Source organism: Notamacropus eugenii, chromosome 7 (genome assembly GCF_028372415.1).
Source record: "Notamacropus eugenii isolate mMacEug1 chromosome 7, mMacEug1.pri_v2, whole genome shotgun sequence".
In the NCBI taxonomy this organism is placed as follows: domain Eukaryota; kingdom Metazoa; phylum Chordata; class Mammalia; order Diprotodontia; family Macropodidae; genus Notamacropus; species Notamacropus eugenii.
Window position 1 is genome coordinate 168,602,647 of NC_092878.1, and position 19,578 is coordinate 168,622,224.

At 47.4% G+C, this 19,578-nt stretch overlaps 1 protein-coding gene across 2 annotated transcripts in view; it reads left to right on the top strand.

Annotated features, from left to right (window-relative positions):
- Positions 1-19,578, top strand: part of MTUS1 (microtubule associated scaffold protein 1) — a 106,962-nt gene that overhangs the window by 36,400 nt on the left and 50,984 nt on the right. For both annotated transcript variants that reach the window (XM_072625604.1, XM_072625605.1), the window contains exon 3: positions 2,252-2,450. In XM_072625604.1, coding sequence (XP_072481705.1) covers positions 2,252-2,450 — 199 coding nt within the window. The remainder of the gene's footprint in view (positions 1-2,251; positions 2,451-19,578) is intronic.

Here is a 19,578-nt window from a genome sequence, read left to right on the forward strand (position 1 = left end):
GACAGCCTTGGAAGCATCTGGAGGATAGAGTGTGACCGTATGGTGGGGGGCTCAAGGCCAGCATGCGAGTCTGCTGAAGTCAGCCATCTTTTTTAAGTATAGAAAGGCTCTCATGGAAAAGGAATTCACTTTTCTCTGCTTGGATGTAGAGGGTAGAACCAAGAGCCACTGGGGGGGACGGGAAGTAGCAGAGGCTTAAGCTGGTATCCCAGTGTGGAAAGGGCTGCCTGGACATAGAATGCATCCCTCTTCCTGGGAGGTCTTCAGGCAGAAGCCACATGGCCATTTGTTGATTGGGTTCTGTTGAGTGAAGGGTTGGAATTCAGTCTCTGAGGTCCCTTTAAGTGAGATCCCGTGATTCTGGGTCTGAGGGTCCACCTTCTTAAGTGGAGTTTGTTACCAGAGTGTGACGGGAGGACTGTAGCCTCCGAGGAGGTGAAGGCTGCTATCCCTCCTCATACCATCTTGAAACATAGAAGAAAGTCAGCTTCTTTGTGCCAAGCGACCATGTGCGCTCCCTGAAGCAGGATGGTTAGCAGGTGTCTTTAAGCTGCTTTTCTCTGAGCTCCTTTGCTTTTGAGGAAGCATCAGATGCATATACTGGGTCCTGCAAGGATGAGGATGTGATGGCAGCATCTCTTAGGGATACCTCAGACATCTGGGTGGTTAAAGCTCATTTTCTAGTTTTGGACCTGCTAAATGTTAGCTTTTTAAAAATGCCTTTGGGTCTTGGCTGTCTGTCTAGTGGAGCCCTTCTGGGCTGGCCCAGCTCTGGGAGGACCTTGGAAGGGTTGACCTCTTGTCCTTCCTGGGTAGGATGGGAAGCTTTGTCACTCACAGGTCATAGCCTGAGTTCTTGAAGGAGAACTTGTGTGTAAGCAGTTTTATGGTGGAGAGCAGGGACTCTGTCATTTGGTGGTCATCTGAAGAGTGGGTATCCAGAAACTTGGACTGCTGTGCCCTTAAATATGAAGGGGGAGGACTGCCTCCTTTGGGTACTGATGCTTCTCCCCATCCCTCCTTGGCCAGCATTTACAGCATGAAATTTAGACATGGACTACCCTTCTTGTCCATGTTTTCAAGTGTCTCAGTTGAGACTATGTTCTCTTGGGAGATTGGAGCTGACCTCTGCTGCTTAGCTCGAGGCTGGATGGTGGAGGCCAAGCCCTTTCTCCCATTGCATTCCCATCCCACTCTGCATCATTGTTGGTGGATACATTGAGATTGGCCCTGGGTTAGGCCAAAGTGAGGAATCCAGGGCATCAGGGCTGACCTGAGCCTTCTTGAGGAATCTTAGGTCTTCAGATTGGGTCCAGCTCCTTCATTTTATGGATGAGGAAACTGAGTCATGGAGCAATTAAGTGACTTGACCTGTTTCCCATAGCTAGGAATGTCTGAGGCAGGATTTGAACACAGGTCTTCTTGACTCTAAGCTTGGTACTTAGTCCACTGTGTTGCTCCATCCTGATCAAAACCTATAGGTGTTTACATTGGACATTATGATGGATGCGGAGCCGGGCATTTGGACTCTTCACCCAAATGGGGCATTCCCTGTTAGTCGCAGGAGGAGGCAGTGGCTGGATTCTTTAAGTTCCAAACTGAAATGACCACTTAGGAGACAGTTTGACTGGTTTTTGCTAAACTTGAAGCGTTTCTCTGATTTCCTGGCCCTCTCCTAGAATGTTAAGGGTTAAATTGCCCCCACCTGCCCTTGGAGAGAAGGTTGGCTGCCTGGCAGTTTGGGATCATCATTGCTTTTGGGGGGTCTGGTAGGTCACTGCTGAGGGAGACCCTTGCCACCTTGCCAACCACCCCCCCCCCTCCCCACCAGTACCCGTTCCCTCTCCAGTCTTTCTCTCAGAGGCTCCCAGGTTGGGACTGAGGGTAGCAAAGCAACTTTGCCCTTCAGAGTGAACAGTCCCTGCCATTATCTAGGATTGAGAGGCCAAGGGACTTTCAATGTCACCTTGTCCTGAATGTCAAGTTTCTCAGTGGGAGGAAAGTGATCCTGGGAGAGCCTCAGGGATTTTTCTAAGGGTTCACAGGTAGTTAGGGATAGGATTTGAACTCAGATCCTCTGATGCTTGCTTTCAGTCAAATTTTTACTTTTAGGTTTTCCTTAAAAAGAAAAGTCATCCAATTAAATAAAGTGCTATTTAAATGTCATTTATCTCTCTCTCAAATACCCACCGGAGTAACAAAAGAGGACTGGACCAGTGATGGGAATTAACTGGTTTCTGTTTTCTCACAGGCTTCCACACTGAATTCACCACCCGTGGCAGGCAGAAATAGGTCTAAGCATGACCCCTTGGGACTGAGTAAAATCCCTGTGCCCAAAATGAAAGTCTGGCCTTCTGCTTCTTGTTGGAGGCGAAGCATCACCGAGTCCAGGAATTTCCACGCTGAGCGTGCTTTATCTCCCCAGAGAACCCGGCGTGTGTCCAGCTCTGGTAAGAATCGGCAGCCCCAGGCACCCAGGTGGTACCCTGCCACAGGCTCCTTGGGGGTTGAGATGAGTCTCTTTGGAGTCCTGGCTGCTCTTCCAGTCAACCTGGAAAGTGTCAGTCCAGGAAGGACTTGCTCTGTTTTGGGCTGCTCCCTGGGGTCTTGTCTGTCTCCATCAGCACAGCCCCTGTAACTTGTCAGATTAGCGTCTCTGTGAGAGCCAAGAGGTTAAACCTCGTGCTCAGGGTCGTGTAGCCAATATGTGCCATGGGGACTTGAACCGGGGTCCTTTTGGCTTCGAGGCCAGCTGTCTTTGCGATGCTTTTCCCAGATGAAGGCCTGGGGCTGAGGATCTGACCCCGGTTCCTGGCTGTGCCTGGTTATTTCCTGAGCATGGCCCTCCCCTGCAGCCTACTGGGGTGTGAATGATGATGGCTCAGGAAGGCCTAGCCTTTCAGACTACAGCACTTACTAATGCAATCTAAGTTAGGTCTCTGAGGGCAGGAGCTGGGGCTCCCTGTGTGGGCCTGCCTCCTTTCTGTTTTGTGTTGCTTTGTACTAATAGTCCTTGGAAGAAATGGGCAGGGTGATCGCAGAGAGGCAGGTGGATTGCTGGGGCCATACCAGTGTCCATGCCTCCTCATTTTACAGAAGCAGTAGCTGAGTCTCAAAGACAGAGAGAGCCGGGGTCTTTGCTTTGCTTTTTCCAGGTGAGAGCTGGCAGCAAGATGTAAAGCCATCGCAGGCCTTGGGTGAGGGGCACAGAACTTGGGGAGGGAGGTTTCTTTCTGAGGGTCACTGTCTCTGTCAGCAAAAGCAAATGTAGTGGAAGAAGAAAAGCAGCCAGATCCCAGCACCCTTTTCCTTCTTTCTGCCTCGTGCTTGCAGGCTCCTCGAGAGTCCCCTTGCCGCGTTTTAGCTTCTCCGGTCAGCCAGCCTCACTTAGGGGCGCCCTTCAGCCTGCTTATTGACACGTTACTGCACCAGTCAGACTTCCAGGGTAATCCAGGGCTATGTTTGGAGAGTCTTTGTGAATCACTGCAGTCACAACGTCTCTTATATTCATTAACCAATCAATTTAGAGTCTCTGCCCCAGTGTGTTATATATTATTTAATAAACTAGGAAAAAACCCTCTTTTCCCATAAGCAGCAGAAAGCATATCTATCTACGTAGCAAAATCCCTAATGTCCTATGAGTAATTGACATTAAAGTTACTGGTTATACAGTTTATGGATCTTTTTTACAAGATCAACTGATGTAGCTTCATCAGGAAATGCTATCCCTCCATCTTCTTTAAGCTAGAAGCTAAAAAATTCAAGTTCAGACTACCACCTCTGTAACATTCTGCCTGGCCCTTAAAGACACAGTCGCAGAATCTGCTGTTTCTGGGGGAGAACCCAGGGAAATGGGTGTTATGCTAACATAAGCAGTCAGGGATCCTGAGGGCAGGTATGTGGGGGTCAGCTGGTCACCTGCTGAAAAGACCCAGGAAAACGGGCTCAGTATGGCCTCCACTTTCTCCTCCACCCCTTGGAGGTGTGCGGACAGGAAGGAGAAAGAGCAGCTGACCTAGGAGGGACTTTAGTGGGCATTTAATCTGACCCGTCCCTGATCAGAAGTTGCCCCCTCCAGCATCCCTGACAAGTCTTAGAGAGAGGGGGGACCTTCCCTACTGACATAGTTCTTGGACCACTTTTATATTTGGCTTTCTGCTGACATCGAGCGGGATAACAGGGTGAGGAGCCATGCTCTGTAAGGACGTTGTGAGCCCTGGGGCTTCCAGGGACCCCCTGGAATCTCCCTTCTGGACATTACTGACCCAGTCGGGCTGGATGTGGCCATGCTGTATTTATGTAGAAGCTCATCTATAAGTTGCAGCTAGGTGGTGAAGTAGATGGAGCACCAGCCCTGGAGTCAGAAGGACCTGAGTTCAAACCGAGTTACCATCTGTGTGACCCTGGAAAAGTCACTAAACTCTATTGCCTCCAAAAACAAATTCATGTACAGGATGGCTTTAGTGAGGTCTCCTTGGTGGGAATGGAGAGGGGGTGGCCTGGGGGGAGGCAGGGCCTGGTCACCAAAGAGTTAAAAAGGCAGAGCCAGCCAAGCATTCCGTGGGTCTGTGGGTCGGTGCTGGGCACACAAAAGAGAGCTTGTTTGGTGGGAAATGGAAACCAAATGTGCCTCGTTGGGCACCCCTCCCCCTCTTTCCCTCCCTTAGCAGCCCTAGGGAAGCAGTGGGAATTCCTGGGGCAGATTCCTGTCTCTCCATCAATTCCTTCCTGGGCCTGAGCTGGACAGCATTTCCCCAACATACAGGGGCTGACTCCTCTGTCCAGAGAGGGGAGGGGTAGAGTGTCCTTCAAAGGCATGTTTGATATCGGGCCCAGGGCGTGGCCTTAACCCTTTAAAAAACAGTTCCCTCCGCAGAAGGTAGCAAGTCACGGGACAGGAAATGCCTCCAGTGCTCTGAGAAGCAAGGGGCACTGTGTATTTGAAGGGGATTTCACGATTTTGTCTCTGGCAGCCTCATTGAAGTGTTCTCAGGCCTAGTGCCCAGGAGAAGAGTGACCCCTATGGTGATTCACTGAGTGATAAGCAGTGCGGAGTAGTGGATAAGGCTTTGACCTTGAATCTAGGAGGACCTGGGCTCAAATTCAGCCTTAGACACTATAAGACCTTGAACAAGTCACTTAACCTTTCTGTGCCTCAGTTTCCTTATGTGAAAAATGGGGGAGGGCTTGTTGAACTCAGTGGCCTCCACGGTTTCTTCTGTGATCCTCTACTTCCCCCCAAGTGTGTGACCTTGCATGGCTCCAGGAGGGATGATGAGGGGCAGTTTGTGTCTTCGATGTCTTTCTTCAGGGCTAGGGACTTCAGGAAGGCTTGACCTGGTCTGTTGTGGGTGGGTGGGTGGGCAGCCTGGACATCAATGATGATTTTTATGGGCTCCTATAATCCATGAAGTGACCAGCTGTAGGGATGAGCCAGGTCTGAACAGGAGCTAAATCTCCTGTCCCAGCTCTAGGCCTCTGTTCAATTAGCTAGTGGTGCTAATTCCTATAGGACCTGCCCCACTGGGCTGTAGTAGGGAGACTGCCTTAGAAAAGTGAGCCGCACAGTGCTAGGCACTGGGATGGGAAGAGAGAGGGAGGAGCGTGGGGGGAGGCCAGAGGGCCACTTGGTAGGCATGATGGCCCACTAGCCCCCCAGACCAGAGTCCAGCTTTATGCTTCTAATGAACTGCTCTGCAGGGCACTCTGAGGAAGGGGAGTGGGTACTTGTACACCAATCGGTCAGCCAGTCTCAGACATTTAGTGTCTGTGTGACCCTGGGCAAGTCACTTCTCCTGTCTGCCTCAGTTTTCCTCGTCTGTGAAAGGGGATAATGAGGGTTGTGAGGATCCAATGGGATCTTTATAAAGTTGGAAGTGCTATCTAAATACTAGGGATTGCCGGTGTTATTATTAGCAAGTGTGGCCACCTCGGTCTCACCCGCTTTTGAAAGCATGAAGTCCAGGTCACTGGAGATGCTCCTGGCAGGCACAACTCCACTTAAATATCAGGGGAGCAGGGGAAGGGGATAGGCCTTCATTAAGTGCCTATTGCATTCCAGGCTCTGTGCTAAGTGCTTTACAAAAATGATCCCATTTTATCCCTAACCTCAGTGCCTAAAGTACAACACTCACCAGAACTGACCTTGGGTAGCCAGGTAGCACCTGAAGTCAGGAAGACTCATTGTCTTGAGTTCAAATGTGGCCTCAGATATGTAGGAGCTGTGTGACCCTGGGCAAGTCACTTACCCCTACTGGCCTCAGTTTCCTCATCTGTAAACTGTGCTGAAGAAGGAAATGGCAAATCAGTCCAGTATCTACTAAGAAACCCTCAATGGGGTCATAAAGGGCTGGTCATGACTGGAAATGACTGAGCAAGATCGGAGCTCATTTCTAAGAGCTGCTGGCTTTAGTGGGGTCATGGAAAAGGCTGGGTTCAAATGTTCTGCTGCTGGCTGACTGTGACCTTGGCTGAGGCTCTAGCATTCTCTGGGTCCCTCAGTTTCCTTTTCTCTACAAAAGGGGAATTAGACTTGGTCCTTCCAAGATAGTACTGACAGTTCTACAAGCGGGCACTGATCACAGGAACCCATTTTCTTACCTTCCCCAGACCGGCCTCCTTGTACAAACCTCTCTTGAACTGAGTAGTTGCTGTTGTCTCTGGGGCTTTCAGCAGCTGGAGCCCCTGCTCTGCTGGGTGACCTGAGCAGGAAAAGCCTGTCCTGCCTGGAAGGGCTCTGTCAGGGCTCAGGGTCAGAATCTAAGGGAGCTACTGGCCGAGAGAGCAACCAGAGGGCTTGGAGAGGGGCCAGTTCAGCCTCAGGGCATCCTGGGGGGTTGCTGAGCTCAGAGAATTTTACTGGAGGCAACCTTCCAGGAGAGCCCCATGAGAGAGAGCTGAGATGGAGACAAATTGTGGGCTGGGTCAGAGTGGGGATGATGGATGGGAGGAGGAGATTGACTGCCTATGGATGGAAGGAGCTGTGGCCAAGACATCCTTTGGGTCTGTAATAGCCAGGGCTCCACCCTGGCCTGAGATCATGCTGAGAGGAGATGGGGGACCCCCTGGCTGCTCCTGCCTTTTGTCTGCCCCTGCACCAAGAGGCTGTTTCCGTGTACTCTTGTGAGTGATGCTATTTCGTGTCTTAATTAAATGCTTTTGTATGGATTTGAGGCTGGTATGATGGGGCAGTGTGGGCCTGCTGATGGGGCAGTGGTGACCTGCTGTTGGGGTGGGGGCTTTGGGCTTGATTTGCACCAGTGTTGATTCTGCACAGTCACAGAACTAGGTCATGAGCAGGGGTTGCCTCCCTTAGGGAGGAGCAGCTGCGCCTCCTCACAGTGGGCTGTCAAATTCTTTAGGGAAAGCTGCCTTGATCCCAATTTTGGGGGAGCTCCCGAGACACTCTCTCCCCCACCCCCACCCTGGCTGTGTCCTTGGCTATCCCAAGCCTGCCTACCCTTCCAGAATTTCCCCTAAAACATGTAGGAGGCAGAAACCAAGCCCAAGATGCTGAAACTAAACCGTGTGTGTGTGTGTGTGTGTGTGTGTGTGTGTGTGTGTGTGTGTGTGTGTGTGTGAAGAGAGAGTGAGAGTGTGTGTGTAAAAGCACTCAGCGAGTTCTTGGAATGGATGAATCATTAAATTTTAATGTAGAAAACAAGGGAGGGGCATTCAGGAGTGGTTTAGTTCTTGGCTTTAACTTCTAAGCCCAGTAACCATTACCCAACCCCTTTTTAAAGGCCCATAATATGAGGCCCTTGGTCCTATAGTGGGGCATTGTTAACTTAATTGATATTTCTGACTAATTATTAAGACATTTTACTCTTAATTTTTTTTATAGTTTCTCCTTTCCTTTGGAGAAAAACAAAGAATAAAATGAGTTCTGAAATAGCTAATGGCTATGGTTTACAAAAAATATATTTATAATACATTATATGTAATATATAATATATTTATAATATAAAATAATGTAAAATACCTATTCCTGAGCCTGTAAGACCTTTCTTTCTTTTGACTGTATTTTTTAAAACCTTAGGTAAACATAGGATTTAGAGCTGGAAAGGAGCTTTAGAAATCATCTTGCACAGCTTCCCCATTTTACAGATGAGGATAGTGAGGACCAGAGAAGGGCACTTAGTTGTCTGAGAATAAAACCTAAAGGCGGCAGAGCCTACATTTGACCCCGGTCCTCTGATCATGAATCCAGGGTTCTTTCTATAGAATGATAGAATTGGAGATTCTCAGGGATGGTAGATCTCAGGGGTCAACAAATTCAACATGAATAGCAATTTCCTAAGTGACCTTCCACTTGAAAACCTGCAGTGATGGCAAAAACACCTGTCAGTCCTCAAGCATTTGTGGGTAAAAAGAGGTCCTCAGATCTCATACAAGCACTCAGATTACCAAATGCATATAGGACACAGGACAACCTTCCAGGCAGAAGACACAAGAGGCCATAAACAGATAGACATCAGCTCACCTTCCCCTCTCAGAAAGAGACTTCACCTTGGGTCTCTAACAGGGACAATTTCCTGGTATTCTGGTTAAATCCTTTTTTTCCAGAAGGAGTCCCTGATCTTGTCACCAAGTGATTTAGATGCCCTTTCTCACTGAGCATGCACAGTCCAAGTACTGACTGTTGTCCAGGTAGGATACTGTATAATAGGGGAGTCAGACACCGGACCCACAACACTCCCTAGGGCTCAAACCAGATTAAAATGTAATTGGCAAACATTTAGAGACTTAAAACTACAACAAAACAGATACCCTCTTTTAAACATGAATCCTTATGCTGACTCCCATGGCCCTGGACATAACAACTTTTTGACTCCTCTCCTTCTTTCTTTTCTTTTTTAAAATTAATTAATTTTATTTATTTTTAGTGTTCTACAGTCACTACCATATAACTTAGATTATTATTTTCCTTTCCCTCCCTGAGATGGCATACAATTTTGTATAGGTTCTACACATATATTCCTATTAAATACATTTTCACTATAGTCATGCTGTGTTGAGGAATTAAGAAGAATGGGAGAAATCATCTAACACACCAAAACGCAATACACACACACACATACACACACACACACACACACACACAAATGATTTGCTACATTCTGCAATTGAATTCCATAATTCTTTCTCTGGATGTGGAAGGCATTTTGCCTTAGAACACCATTAGGAATTTTTTTTAAGTCCTTGCATTGCAATGAAGTTCCAAGTCTACCAGAAAAAACTTGCACACTGGTTGTTGCTGTGCACAAAGTTCTTCTGGTTCTGCTCCTTTCAATCAGCATCAGATCATATAAGTCTTTCCAGGCCTCTCTGAAGTCTTCCTGTTCATCATTTCTTATAGCACAATAATATTCCATTACATTCATATACCATAATTTATTCAGCCATTCCCCAGCTGATGGGCACCCCCTCAATGTCCAGTTCTTGGCCACCACAAAGAGAGCTGCTACAAATATTATTGTACATGTGGGACCCTTTCCCATTTTTATGATCTCTTGGGGATACAGCCCTAGAAGCAGTATTGCTGGGTAAAAGGGTATGCACAATTTTGTAGCCCTTTGGGCATAGTTCCAAATTGCTCTCCAAAATGGTTGGATCAGCTCACAGCTCCACCAACAATGAATCAGTGTTCCAACTCTCTCACATCCTGGCCGACATTTATCATCTTCCTGTTCTGTCATGTTTGCCAGTCTGATAGGTGTGATGTGGTATCTCAGAGTTGTTTTGATTTGCATCTCTCTAATCAAAAGTGATTTAGAGCATTTTTTCATATGACTGTAGATATCTTTAATTTCTTTCTCTGAAAATTGCGTATTCATATCCTTTGACCATTTATCAATTGGGGAATGACTTGTATTTTTGTATATTTGACTCAGTTCTCTATATACTCTAGAAATGAGGCCTTTATCACCAACCTTAGCTGTAAAAATTCTTTCCCAGTTTTTTACATCCCTCTGAATTTTGGTTGCATTGCGTTTGGCTGTGCAAAAACTTTTCAGTTTAATGTAATCAAAATTATCCATGTTGCACTTCGTAATGCTTTCTATCTCTTCTTTAGTTAAAAATTCTTCCCTTCTCCATAAATCTGATAAATATACTATTCCTTGCTCCACCAATTTGTCCATAGTATCAATCTTTATACCTAGGTCGTGTATCTGTTTGGATTTTATTCTTGTGTATGGTGTCAAGCATTGGTCTATGCCCAGTTTCCACCACACTGTTATCCAGTTTTCCCAGAAATTTTTGTCAAACAATGAGTTCTTATCCCAGAAGCTGGGATCCTTGGGTTAATCAAACAGTAGATTGCTATATTCATTGTCTACTGCGTCTTGAGTACCTAACCTACTCCACTTGTCTACCCTTCTGTTTCTTCGCCTGTGCCAAGTGGTTTTGATAATTGCTACTTTACAATACAATTTGAGATCTGGTAGAGGTAGGCCACCTTCCCTAGGATTTCTTTTCATTAGTCTTCTTGATATTCTAGACCTTTTGTTCTTCCAGATGAATTTTGATACTATTTTTTTGAGCTCTAGAAAATAATTATCTGATAGTTTAATTGGTATGGCACTAAATAAGTAAATTAATTTAGGTAGAAGCACACTAGGAATGTCCAGGAAATGTACTTCAATTCATGATTCCTCCAACTTGGGAACCCTTGAATTTAGGACTAAGAGGGCATGACTGTTTCTGCAAGAAATCTTTCTGTGTCATGGTTCCTAATCAGCTCTTGCTCTTTGGAGCTCCTGCTTCCGACAAGGAAATAGCAAAAAAGCAGGGGGTGACCGCAATCTTGGGGTCCAGGACTCCCCCCGAAGCCACCTGAGCCGCTGCTTGGTTCTGTTTGCGATGCCCATCTTCATTAATGATCAGTCCTCCCTCCTGTTGCCCCAGGGCCATGTGCTTGCTCTCCTGGTGGTCATCCAGAAGGGCTGGCAGGGTCTGTCTGCTCAGGTCCCAAACTCAATCAGTACATGTCGTGAGTGGGATGTGAATGGATGGGCCAGACTGTGGCTTTGTTGTCCTTGTTGTGGCTGGTCTCAGTTTCCAAGGGTCACTTATTGTATGTGGTATGTGCTGTGCCCTTGGTGGCTAATGGCCATGACCGCACCATGTAACAGGTGGAGGAGGCCAAGTAGGAGGAGATGTTGCTCATCCCCAACGAGAGGGCTTGGCTGCCCACTAATTGGGCCTGAGGCAACTGCTGGAAGTTACAGTTGGTGAGCTGGGGACCAGATTGCTTTCTGACAGACCCCAATGCTGGGTGACAGTTCTTAGACCTGCCGTGCATGCAGAGACAAGGTGACAGATGCGTCTCTGAGCATGGATGCAGCTTCCCTGGCTTGTTGAGCCATGCCACCCTGTCCAGGCAGCTCCACCCTCCCAACCCTACCCAACAGGTTGGGGAAAGAGGTGATGACTCATGAAGAAAGCAGTTTGAATAACTGTGACTTGGTTGGCTGTACCCACCAGGAAACATTCTGCAGATAGCATGTGGCACAATGGATCAGTGTTCATTAAGTGAATGGTGACTGAGTACAAGGCATTGGTGGGGGCCCACCTGGATGGGGCACCAACACTGTCCTCAGGGAGCACTGGGGGAATAAGGCTGAGCCTACAAAAGCTAATGAGGAATCGAAACTAGAAATGGCAGTGAAGGTGATGGGATAGGAAGGCACCAAAGGAGTTGTTCCAGCCTCGGAGTGCTTGGGTTCTGGGGTTTGTGTGCATTGTAGATGGGTGCAGGTCTAGGGTCTGTGCCTGAAGGTTGCGACCCAGAGAGGGCTCTGCTGCCACTGTCCTGTCCTGACTCCAGCCCAGTCTAGTGGGGGACTTGACTGAGCATGACTTCCCCTCAGCTCCTCAATGGTTTTGTGAAAGGAGGTTCTGCTGACCAGCAGCTGGTGGGAAGATGAGTCTGCTGGCAGCCCAGGAGGAAGGAGTAGGAAAAGAGTGAGGGGGAGGGGGCTGGGAGGCAGTCACTAAAGACACAGAAACCAGGTTGGATTGGAGGGCATAGGCCTAAGTGAGGTCAGGTTCTGACCCTCGAAGGGGGAAGGTGAGGCAGCCCACATCCTCAACCTTGGCCTGTCCTTGAAACAAAACAGGGCAGGGAATGACCTGTTGAAGTGAATATTTACCCAGTTCTAATAGATACAGAACCCCATTTTAGGGGCTGAAAGATGGGACAGTGTGCTTGGCAGCCCTTCCCAGCCCCCATCACATACATGGGAGCTGGAAATCCCTGGTTGATTTCTGTGCCTGTTGAGTCTTGGGGCTTCCCCTAGATCAGGAGTCTGAGGGCTTGCTGGGGATAGCCTCCAGCTCTGCCCCTCAGATCAGACCTAGGGGAGCCTTGGGGACCTTCTACCCTTGTTTCCATTACTCATACTCAGAAGAGATGCCCTTAACTGGCTTGGGGGGCTTTTTTAGCAGATTCTTGGTAGGGATGGACATTGTCTCCTCTTCACAGATTGCTAGCACATCTCTGCCCAGAAGCCACCCCAAGAAATGACCAGTCACCTTTGCCTTTGGCTGCCCTCCATCCCCCAGGCCCTGCCTCTTGCCCTCCTTTAGCCTCCTTATGCCTCCAGCCCCCTCCATGCCAGAGGGAGGTGGCCACTCCAAGGAGGATGGAATGGATGTAGGCTACCCTAGGAGGCCTGCTCATAACTAAGGCTTGGAAACAGGGAGAGGAGCCCAGGCTGGGGTCCATAATGGCCCAATGGGAGGGGTCAGGTTACAGGGAACTGGGGCATTGTGGCCAAGGAGAGGCTCAAGTCTGTCTGGGGGCAGGCGGATGTCACACAGAGAAGGAGGGCCCTGCTCCCAACTGAGCTTTAGACATGAAATCCCACCCAAGGCCAGGGAGCAGATAGGCCAAGTTCATGGCAGCCAGGATGGCCACTGTTAATGGTCAGGTGCCCCCTGGTGACAGATACTGGCATCTGCTGTCTCCAGTCCTGACCACAGGTTAGGTAGAGGATGAAGGCTTTAGGAACCAGCAGTGGGAAGGAGAGGAAAGAAATGCTTGGTAATTGGGGAAAATGGTAAGGAATCCACTCAACCTAACAGTATTTGTAGTTACTTATGTTAGTCTTGTCTCAGGCTCCCAGCCTTAGAGGGGCCACTGGGGGCCCTCATTTCACAGAGAAGAGAACTGAGGTTCCAGGCCTCATGCCTTTGAGAAGGCTCATCTACAAACCCTCTTCTTCCAGGTTCCAGAGCCTTCCAGCAGTGGGAGGTGTGTGGGACCATGGGGCCTGAACACACAATCCATGTCCCATAGGCCTGCTCTCCATATAATGGCTATAGGCTCCATACTGTCCCCTCACTTCCCTTCCAGCCTTCCTCCCCAAACAGGTTGAACTTTTCAGCTGTAACCTTGGCCTCCCGCAGCCAGAACTCGGGTGAGCAAGTGCAGCCCTTGGGTTTCTAGGCCTGGTGCTGACATTTAGTCCCTGGACAAGCTTCTGCAATTCACTCCTCCTTTGTGGGCCTCAGTTTCCCCTTCTGTAAAATGAGTGATGTGATCTGAATGGCGGCTCTAGCTCTAGGCTCCTGAGAACCTGGGGGAATTTGAGCTTGAGGAGCCCTGGACCTGTGTGCCACCTTCCTGGTAGCCTTCTCTTAGCTTCGACATTGCCCAGTTTAGTGAAACATTCTTAATGGTCTCCAAATGACAGACATTCTTATTTTCCTGACCTTCCTAAACACATTTTATTTAGGAGACAAATGCATACATTTCTAAGGTGCTCTCAGAATATTTGCCTTTCAGTAGGAAGATCTGATCGCTTCCTAGACCATCATGCCTCCTTCTAGACTAGAATATGCTGGAGGGAGCATACCTTGGGGGGTGTGCCCCAGTGCGGCCTCCCTCAGGGATGCCCTGGGGAAGGAATGTCAAAAAGGCACCAGGGTTTGGACAGAAAGATTGATTTATCCTTCTACAGCTTGGGAGAGCACCAGAAAAGAGCAAAGGGATAAATTCAGTGTCCTGGGCTTAGGCTAATCTGGATCATCCCTGTCGTGTGTTGTCATCCCCTAGGCACACTGTGAAACGACTGAAAACACACCCACACCCACCCACACACATGCACACACCCGCACGCTAATAAGGACTACTGAAAGGTCAGACAGTCACTAAGTGTCAGAAGTGAGATTGGAACCTAATCCTTCTGGTCTGAAGCCTGGCTGCTCCACCTCTGTGTCAGGCTACCTCAGAAATGATGGATATTCAATTTAACAAGCATTTTCTGGTTTTAAATTGTCCGTTCTGAATTTAACCCCTCTCCCCCCTTTCCCCCCCCCAAAAAAAACCCAACCTGTGTACACATACAAAGTAGACAAAAAGAAAAAAAGCCTGAGATGTGAGCTCATGATCTGCTTGAATTTTTTTTTTTTAAATCCAGCAGGTTGTTTTCCAAGCTGCTCTGTCTGTCCTTCCCTCTGAAATTTTTTCTCTTCCATTCTGTGTATTTTTAAAAGTTGTTTCAGTGACCCTCTTTTATGCCTTTTTGTTGCAACACTAAAAAACATCCATTTCTTGTAACTTAATAATACTGATTACATTAATCAATCAATATACATTTATCAAGTGCCTCCTATGTGCCAGGCACCATGCTAAACCGTAGAGTTGTGTACAAAGAAAGACAAAAGACATAATGTTTATCCATTATCCAGCAGATGGACCCAGAGAGTTTCCATTTCTTTGCTACTAAAGAAAGGAGCTGCTATCAATGTTTGTGTATGTGCAGGTCTTTCCCATTGTTCTTGATCTCTTTGGAGAATATAGGCCTAATAACAATCTTGTTCAGTCAAAAGTTCAGTGACTTTTTGACATTATTACACAGATGGTTTCCAAAATGGCTAGTTTAATTTACAATTCCACCAACTATGTAGCAGTGTACTTGTTTTCCAACAACCCCTCCAGCAAATGTAATTTTTCTATGTCAACTCTACTGATGTGATAAATATGAAATGGAACCTCAGAATTATTTTAATTTGCATCTCTCTCATTAGTGGTGTTTTGGAGCATCTTTTCATATGGCTGTTGATTACTTGTGTTTCTTAGAGTTAGAGAACTATCTACACGTTCATACTCTTTGACCCGTGATTCATTGGGGAATGGCTGTCTTTCTTGTGTAGGGAGTCCTAAAAGTCTCAGCACAGTTTTAAAATGCACAAAGACTTTTGGAACACTCTATTCAGTTCTGTTCCTTGTATTTCTTGAATATCAAACCTTAATCAGAGAAGCTGTTTGCAAGGCATTCTCCCAATTAACTTTTATTTCTAATTGAACAGCATTGGCTTAATTGTACAAAGCCAGTTCAATTTTATGTAATCACAATTACCCATTATATCTTCTAGAAGCTTCTTTATCCCTTATATTTGGTCATGAACTCCTCCCATATCCATTGCAGCAAAAAGCATTTTCTCTCCTGGCCTTCTCATTTTTCTTCTGATGTGACCTTTTTACCTTGGCCATGTATCTGTTTGAAGCTTAGTGTGACATATGGTGCACAGCTTGGTCTTTCCCTATTTTCTGCCAGGCTGTTTCCCAACAGTTTTTGGTAAATAGTGAATCCTAATAGCTGAAGTCCTTGGATTTATCCAACCCTGGGCTGTTATATTCCTTTGCCTTTTCTGTTTTTTGCACTAATCTGTTTTGCTGATGAACTTTTCTATTTTTTAGTCAATATTAAATAAGTTGGGTGACTGCTTTTTTATATAGTTTTGAGATCTGGTACTGCTAGATACAATCTCTTGCGATTTCCCCTGTTGTTCCTTCCCTTGAGAATCTTGATATTTTGTTTCCAAAGATGAATTTCCTTTTTTTCCCCTAACTCTAAAGTAATCCATTGATTGGCATGACACTGAAGAAGTAAAATGTAGGTAGTGTTGTCATTTTTATTGTATTGTCACAGCCCAACCATGTGCAATTAATATCACTCCACTTACTTAGGTCTGTCTTTATTTTGTAAAATATTTTAATAGTCATATTTATAGATTTCCTGTGTATGTCTTGATAGGTAGATTCCTAAGTGTTTTATACAGTCTTTACTTGTTTTGAATGAAGTTTCTTTTTCCATCTCTTCCTGCTGGGTTTTGCTGGTAATACTTAGGCTGGTGATTTGTGTGGAATTATTTTATATCCTTCTACTTTGCTGAAGTTATTGTTCCAGGTAATATTTTATTGGGCAGCTAGGTGGTACAGTGGATAGAGCACTGGGCTTGGAGTCAGGAAGACCTGAGTTCAAATATGACCTCAGCCACTTCCTGGCTGTGTGACCCTGGGCAAATCACTTCACCCTGTTTGCCTCAGTTTCCTCATCTGTAAAATGAGCTGGAGAAGGAAGTGGCAAACCACTCCAGCATCTTTTTCAAGAAAACCTCAAGTGGGATCACAAAGAACTGGACGTGACTGAATTGGATATTTTATTTAACTCGGTAGGGCTTAAGACCATGAAATCATCTAGAAACTGGAATATTTGTGTTTCCTCTTTGCCTCTGTTTATTCCTGAAATTTATTTTTCTTATTAGCTAACAGTTCTTGCACTATATTGTTAGTAGTATTAATGAATATCCTTGCTTTACTCCAGTTTTAATGGAAGATTTCTAGTTGATAGCTCTTGGTTTTAGTTAGATAATACTTCACATTAAAGGAGACGTTCATGTATGCCTATTCTGGTTAGTATTTTTTTTTAATTTTTAGCAAAAAAGTATTTTTAATTAAAGTAAGTACATTTTTAGACATAATACTATTGCACACTCAATAGACTACATTATAGTGTGAATGTAACTTTTATATGCAATTGGAAACCAAAAAATTGGTGAAATTCACTTATTTGCAATATTTGCTTTATTATAGTGGTCTGGAACAAAATTAGTATTTTTTTTAATAGCAAAAATGGGAGTTGCATGTTGTCCAGAGCTTTCTCTGCTTTTATTTACTTGTCATCTGTTACATTACCCCTCCATTTCTTCTATAAGGTAAAGTATTTTGAAAGAATCATGTGACTGACTGAATTTTTAATATGATCCATTATGCTCAGAGATTCCTCCTATTGAGGCGACTTTGCATTCCCGGTGTGAATCGGTGTGAGGAAATGAAGATGAAAATGAAACAGTTCTTTGTGGAGGGGAAAGTGGGGATGGGAGAGAGGAGAGGAATGCAAGGAAATGAGGTGTGCAGAGGGAAAGGCGTTGTTCATCATACCTGATCTGTGTTTGAAGAGTGCTAGGGATCCTAACAGTGTAACAGTCTAGGCTGGATGCTTGGGGACGGAGCCTTGAAGATTCTGGTCCATTTGAGGAATGTCTGCTGATTGAATTGCATTCGAGCAATCCCTGGAGAGATCCCGTTTGAATGAAATGGTCCTGGCATAGTCTCTCAGCCTCTTAGCTCTTTATGGGGACTTGTACGTGGAAGGGTGTCTAACAAAGGCTGGCTGAGCGGAATTCGGTTGAATTTACCCCTCCCCCACTCACTGAATTTTGGACCATAGCTCTCCAAGACAATGTGTGTTTTCTATTCAAGGCACATTGGGGGATGCTTACATCGGGTAGTGAAGGGGGGAGTGTGGTGTGTTAAAGTGGAATGTCATTAAGCCTGTCTCCTTGAGGATACTTTCCCTGGGGTGTCATTGAATCTGCGATGATATGATCTAAGATGCCATTTGGGGTGAAGTGTCCTCTGTAACCCGTGTGTGTGACTGTGAATTAGATAGAAGTCCTTGTTCCGCTAAGAGGCCGTGATGTGTAGGACTTTTGCCGTGCCCCCCGGCTGCAGCGGTGGGGGCTCTGACGTTGGGGGGCGAGATCTTTGGGAGCCGGGCTTTCCCAGGAGAAGGTGACAGCCACGCTGCCTTGGCCCCTCTCCCTCGGTACCAGAGGTCCAAAGGAGCTGGGAGCATGCTTTGTGTGGGGGTCGGTGCCCCTCGTTGGTGGGCTGTCAGGGGAGATGCCCTGCAGAGGGGGAGGCGGAGGCGGGCTCAGCACCCCCATCCCCACTCTCAGTCCTCTGCCTCTTTTCTGTCGGACCTCCGTCCCTTGGAGCCAGCTGCCAGCTGTGCCCCCCACCCCGCCTCCTCATTCACCGGGAGCCGGCGCAGGGAGCGGAGCGAGGGAACATGGCTGCAGCGCACAAGGCTTGAGCCGGCTGCGATCCTCGTCAATGCCCGGAGCCGGCGGATTCCGCAGCTGCACAGAGACCGAGGCTTCTGCGCAGGGCTTCATCAATTCCACCCTGAACCCTCCGGCTGAGCCGCAGAGGCACGGCGACCTCACCTTGCTCACCTTGCTGGTGCTGGGCTCCTACAGCCTTTGTCTGGCGCCTTTGTGGGCCGCCTTGGCGGGGAGGAGAAGTAGGTGGCCACCTCGCTGTGCTTTACCCTTTGCTTGGGAGGTCCGCTGGTGGTGGGGGTGTTCCAAGGGGGTTCTCAGGGCTAGGGCGGTGTGGTCCTCAGGGAACTCTGGGTGGGTGAGGATGGCACTCGGCAGAGTTCTGTGAGGCTGGAGGTGGGCATCCTGGCATGTGCAGGGCCCCTTGAGAAAGGGATCTCCGGGGTCTGGGGTCATGCATTTGTGGAATTCAGTGGGAACCCGGGGCTGCCCCGCAAAAGGGGTATCGAGCGGACCTTAAGTCCCATGGGAGCAGAGAATGTGGTGGTGGGGGCAGTTAAGTTCTGTGTGCAATTATGTGGGGGGAGCGAGAATGGATACCGTTAGAGATAAGTAGTGTGTGAGTGTGTGTGTGTGTGTGTGTGCGTGCGTGTGTGTGTGTGCGTGCGTGTGTGTGACTGTGACAGAGACAGAGATACCGTGGGCCCTTCCAAGGAAGCTCATGCTGATGGAGAATCCTCTGCTTCCAGAATGGCCGGACAGCACCCTGAGCAGAGGAGGGGCTGGGGGCTTTCGCAGCACTCTCAGTTCATTCCTTTGTTGTGTGAGAGCTGCAGCCTTCTGGACCTGGTCAGGGAGAGCTAGCCAGCTGGCTAGTATAGAGCAGCAGGCGTCCTGAGCCTAGGGAGCCTAGATGCCCTAAGGAGATGCCCAGGAGCCCAGGGAGCTGGAGGGGGAATGGGGAGGGCCAGGCAGTGGCAAGAGTCTCTACCTCAGCCGGCTGTACCAGGTGCTTGGTGTGCCTGGATTTCAGTCAGGCATTTTCGCTGCTTAGGCACTGGATGGAGCTGGGTGTCTCTAGGTCTGAGTGTGTAATGGTCAGATACAAGGGTAAACAAACCGGTGAGCCTGCCTACAAACAGAAGAGATGGATGGAAGTCTGGCCTTGTGTGTGTGATGAATGTGTGTTTGATATGGATGTGTGTGTGTAAATGGAATCAGATTTTCTCAGTGTTTCTCCCGCCTCTGGGGACTCTTGGAGAGGGAGCATTCACCGCCCTCTCTTTGGTTTCAGACAGCCCTTTGTTGCACAACAAGGAATCCATCAGCTTGCAGATTTCTTGGCTCTTAAATTAAATGCTTTTCAATTTAATCCACAAAAATGTGCTGCTAGGTCCTCTGGGGTCACAGGCACAGTGTAGGAAAAGGATTTGGAAGGAT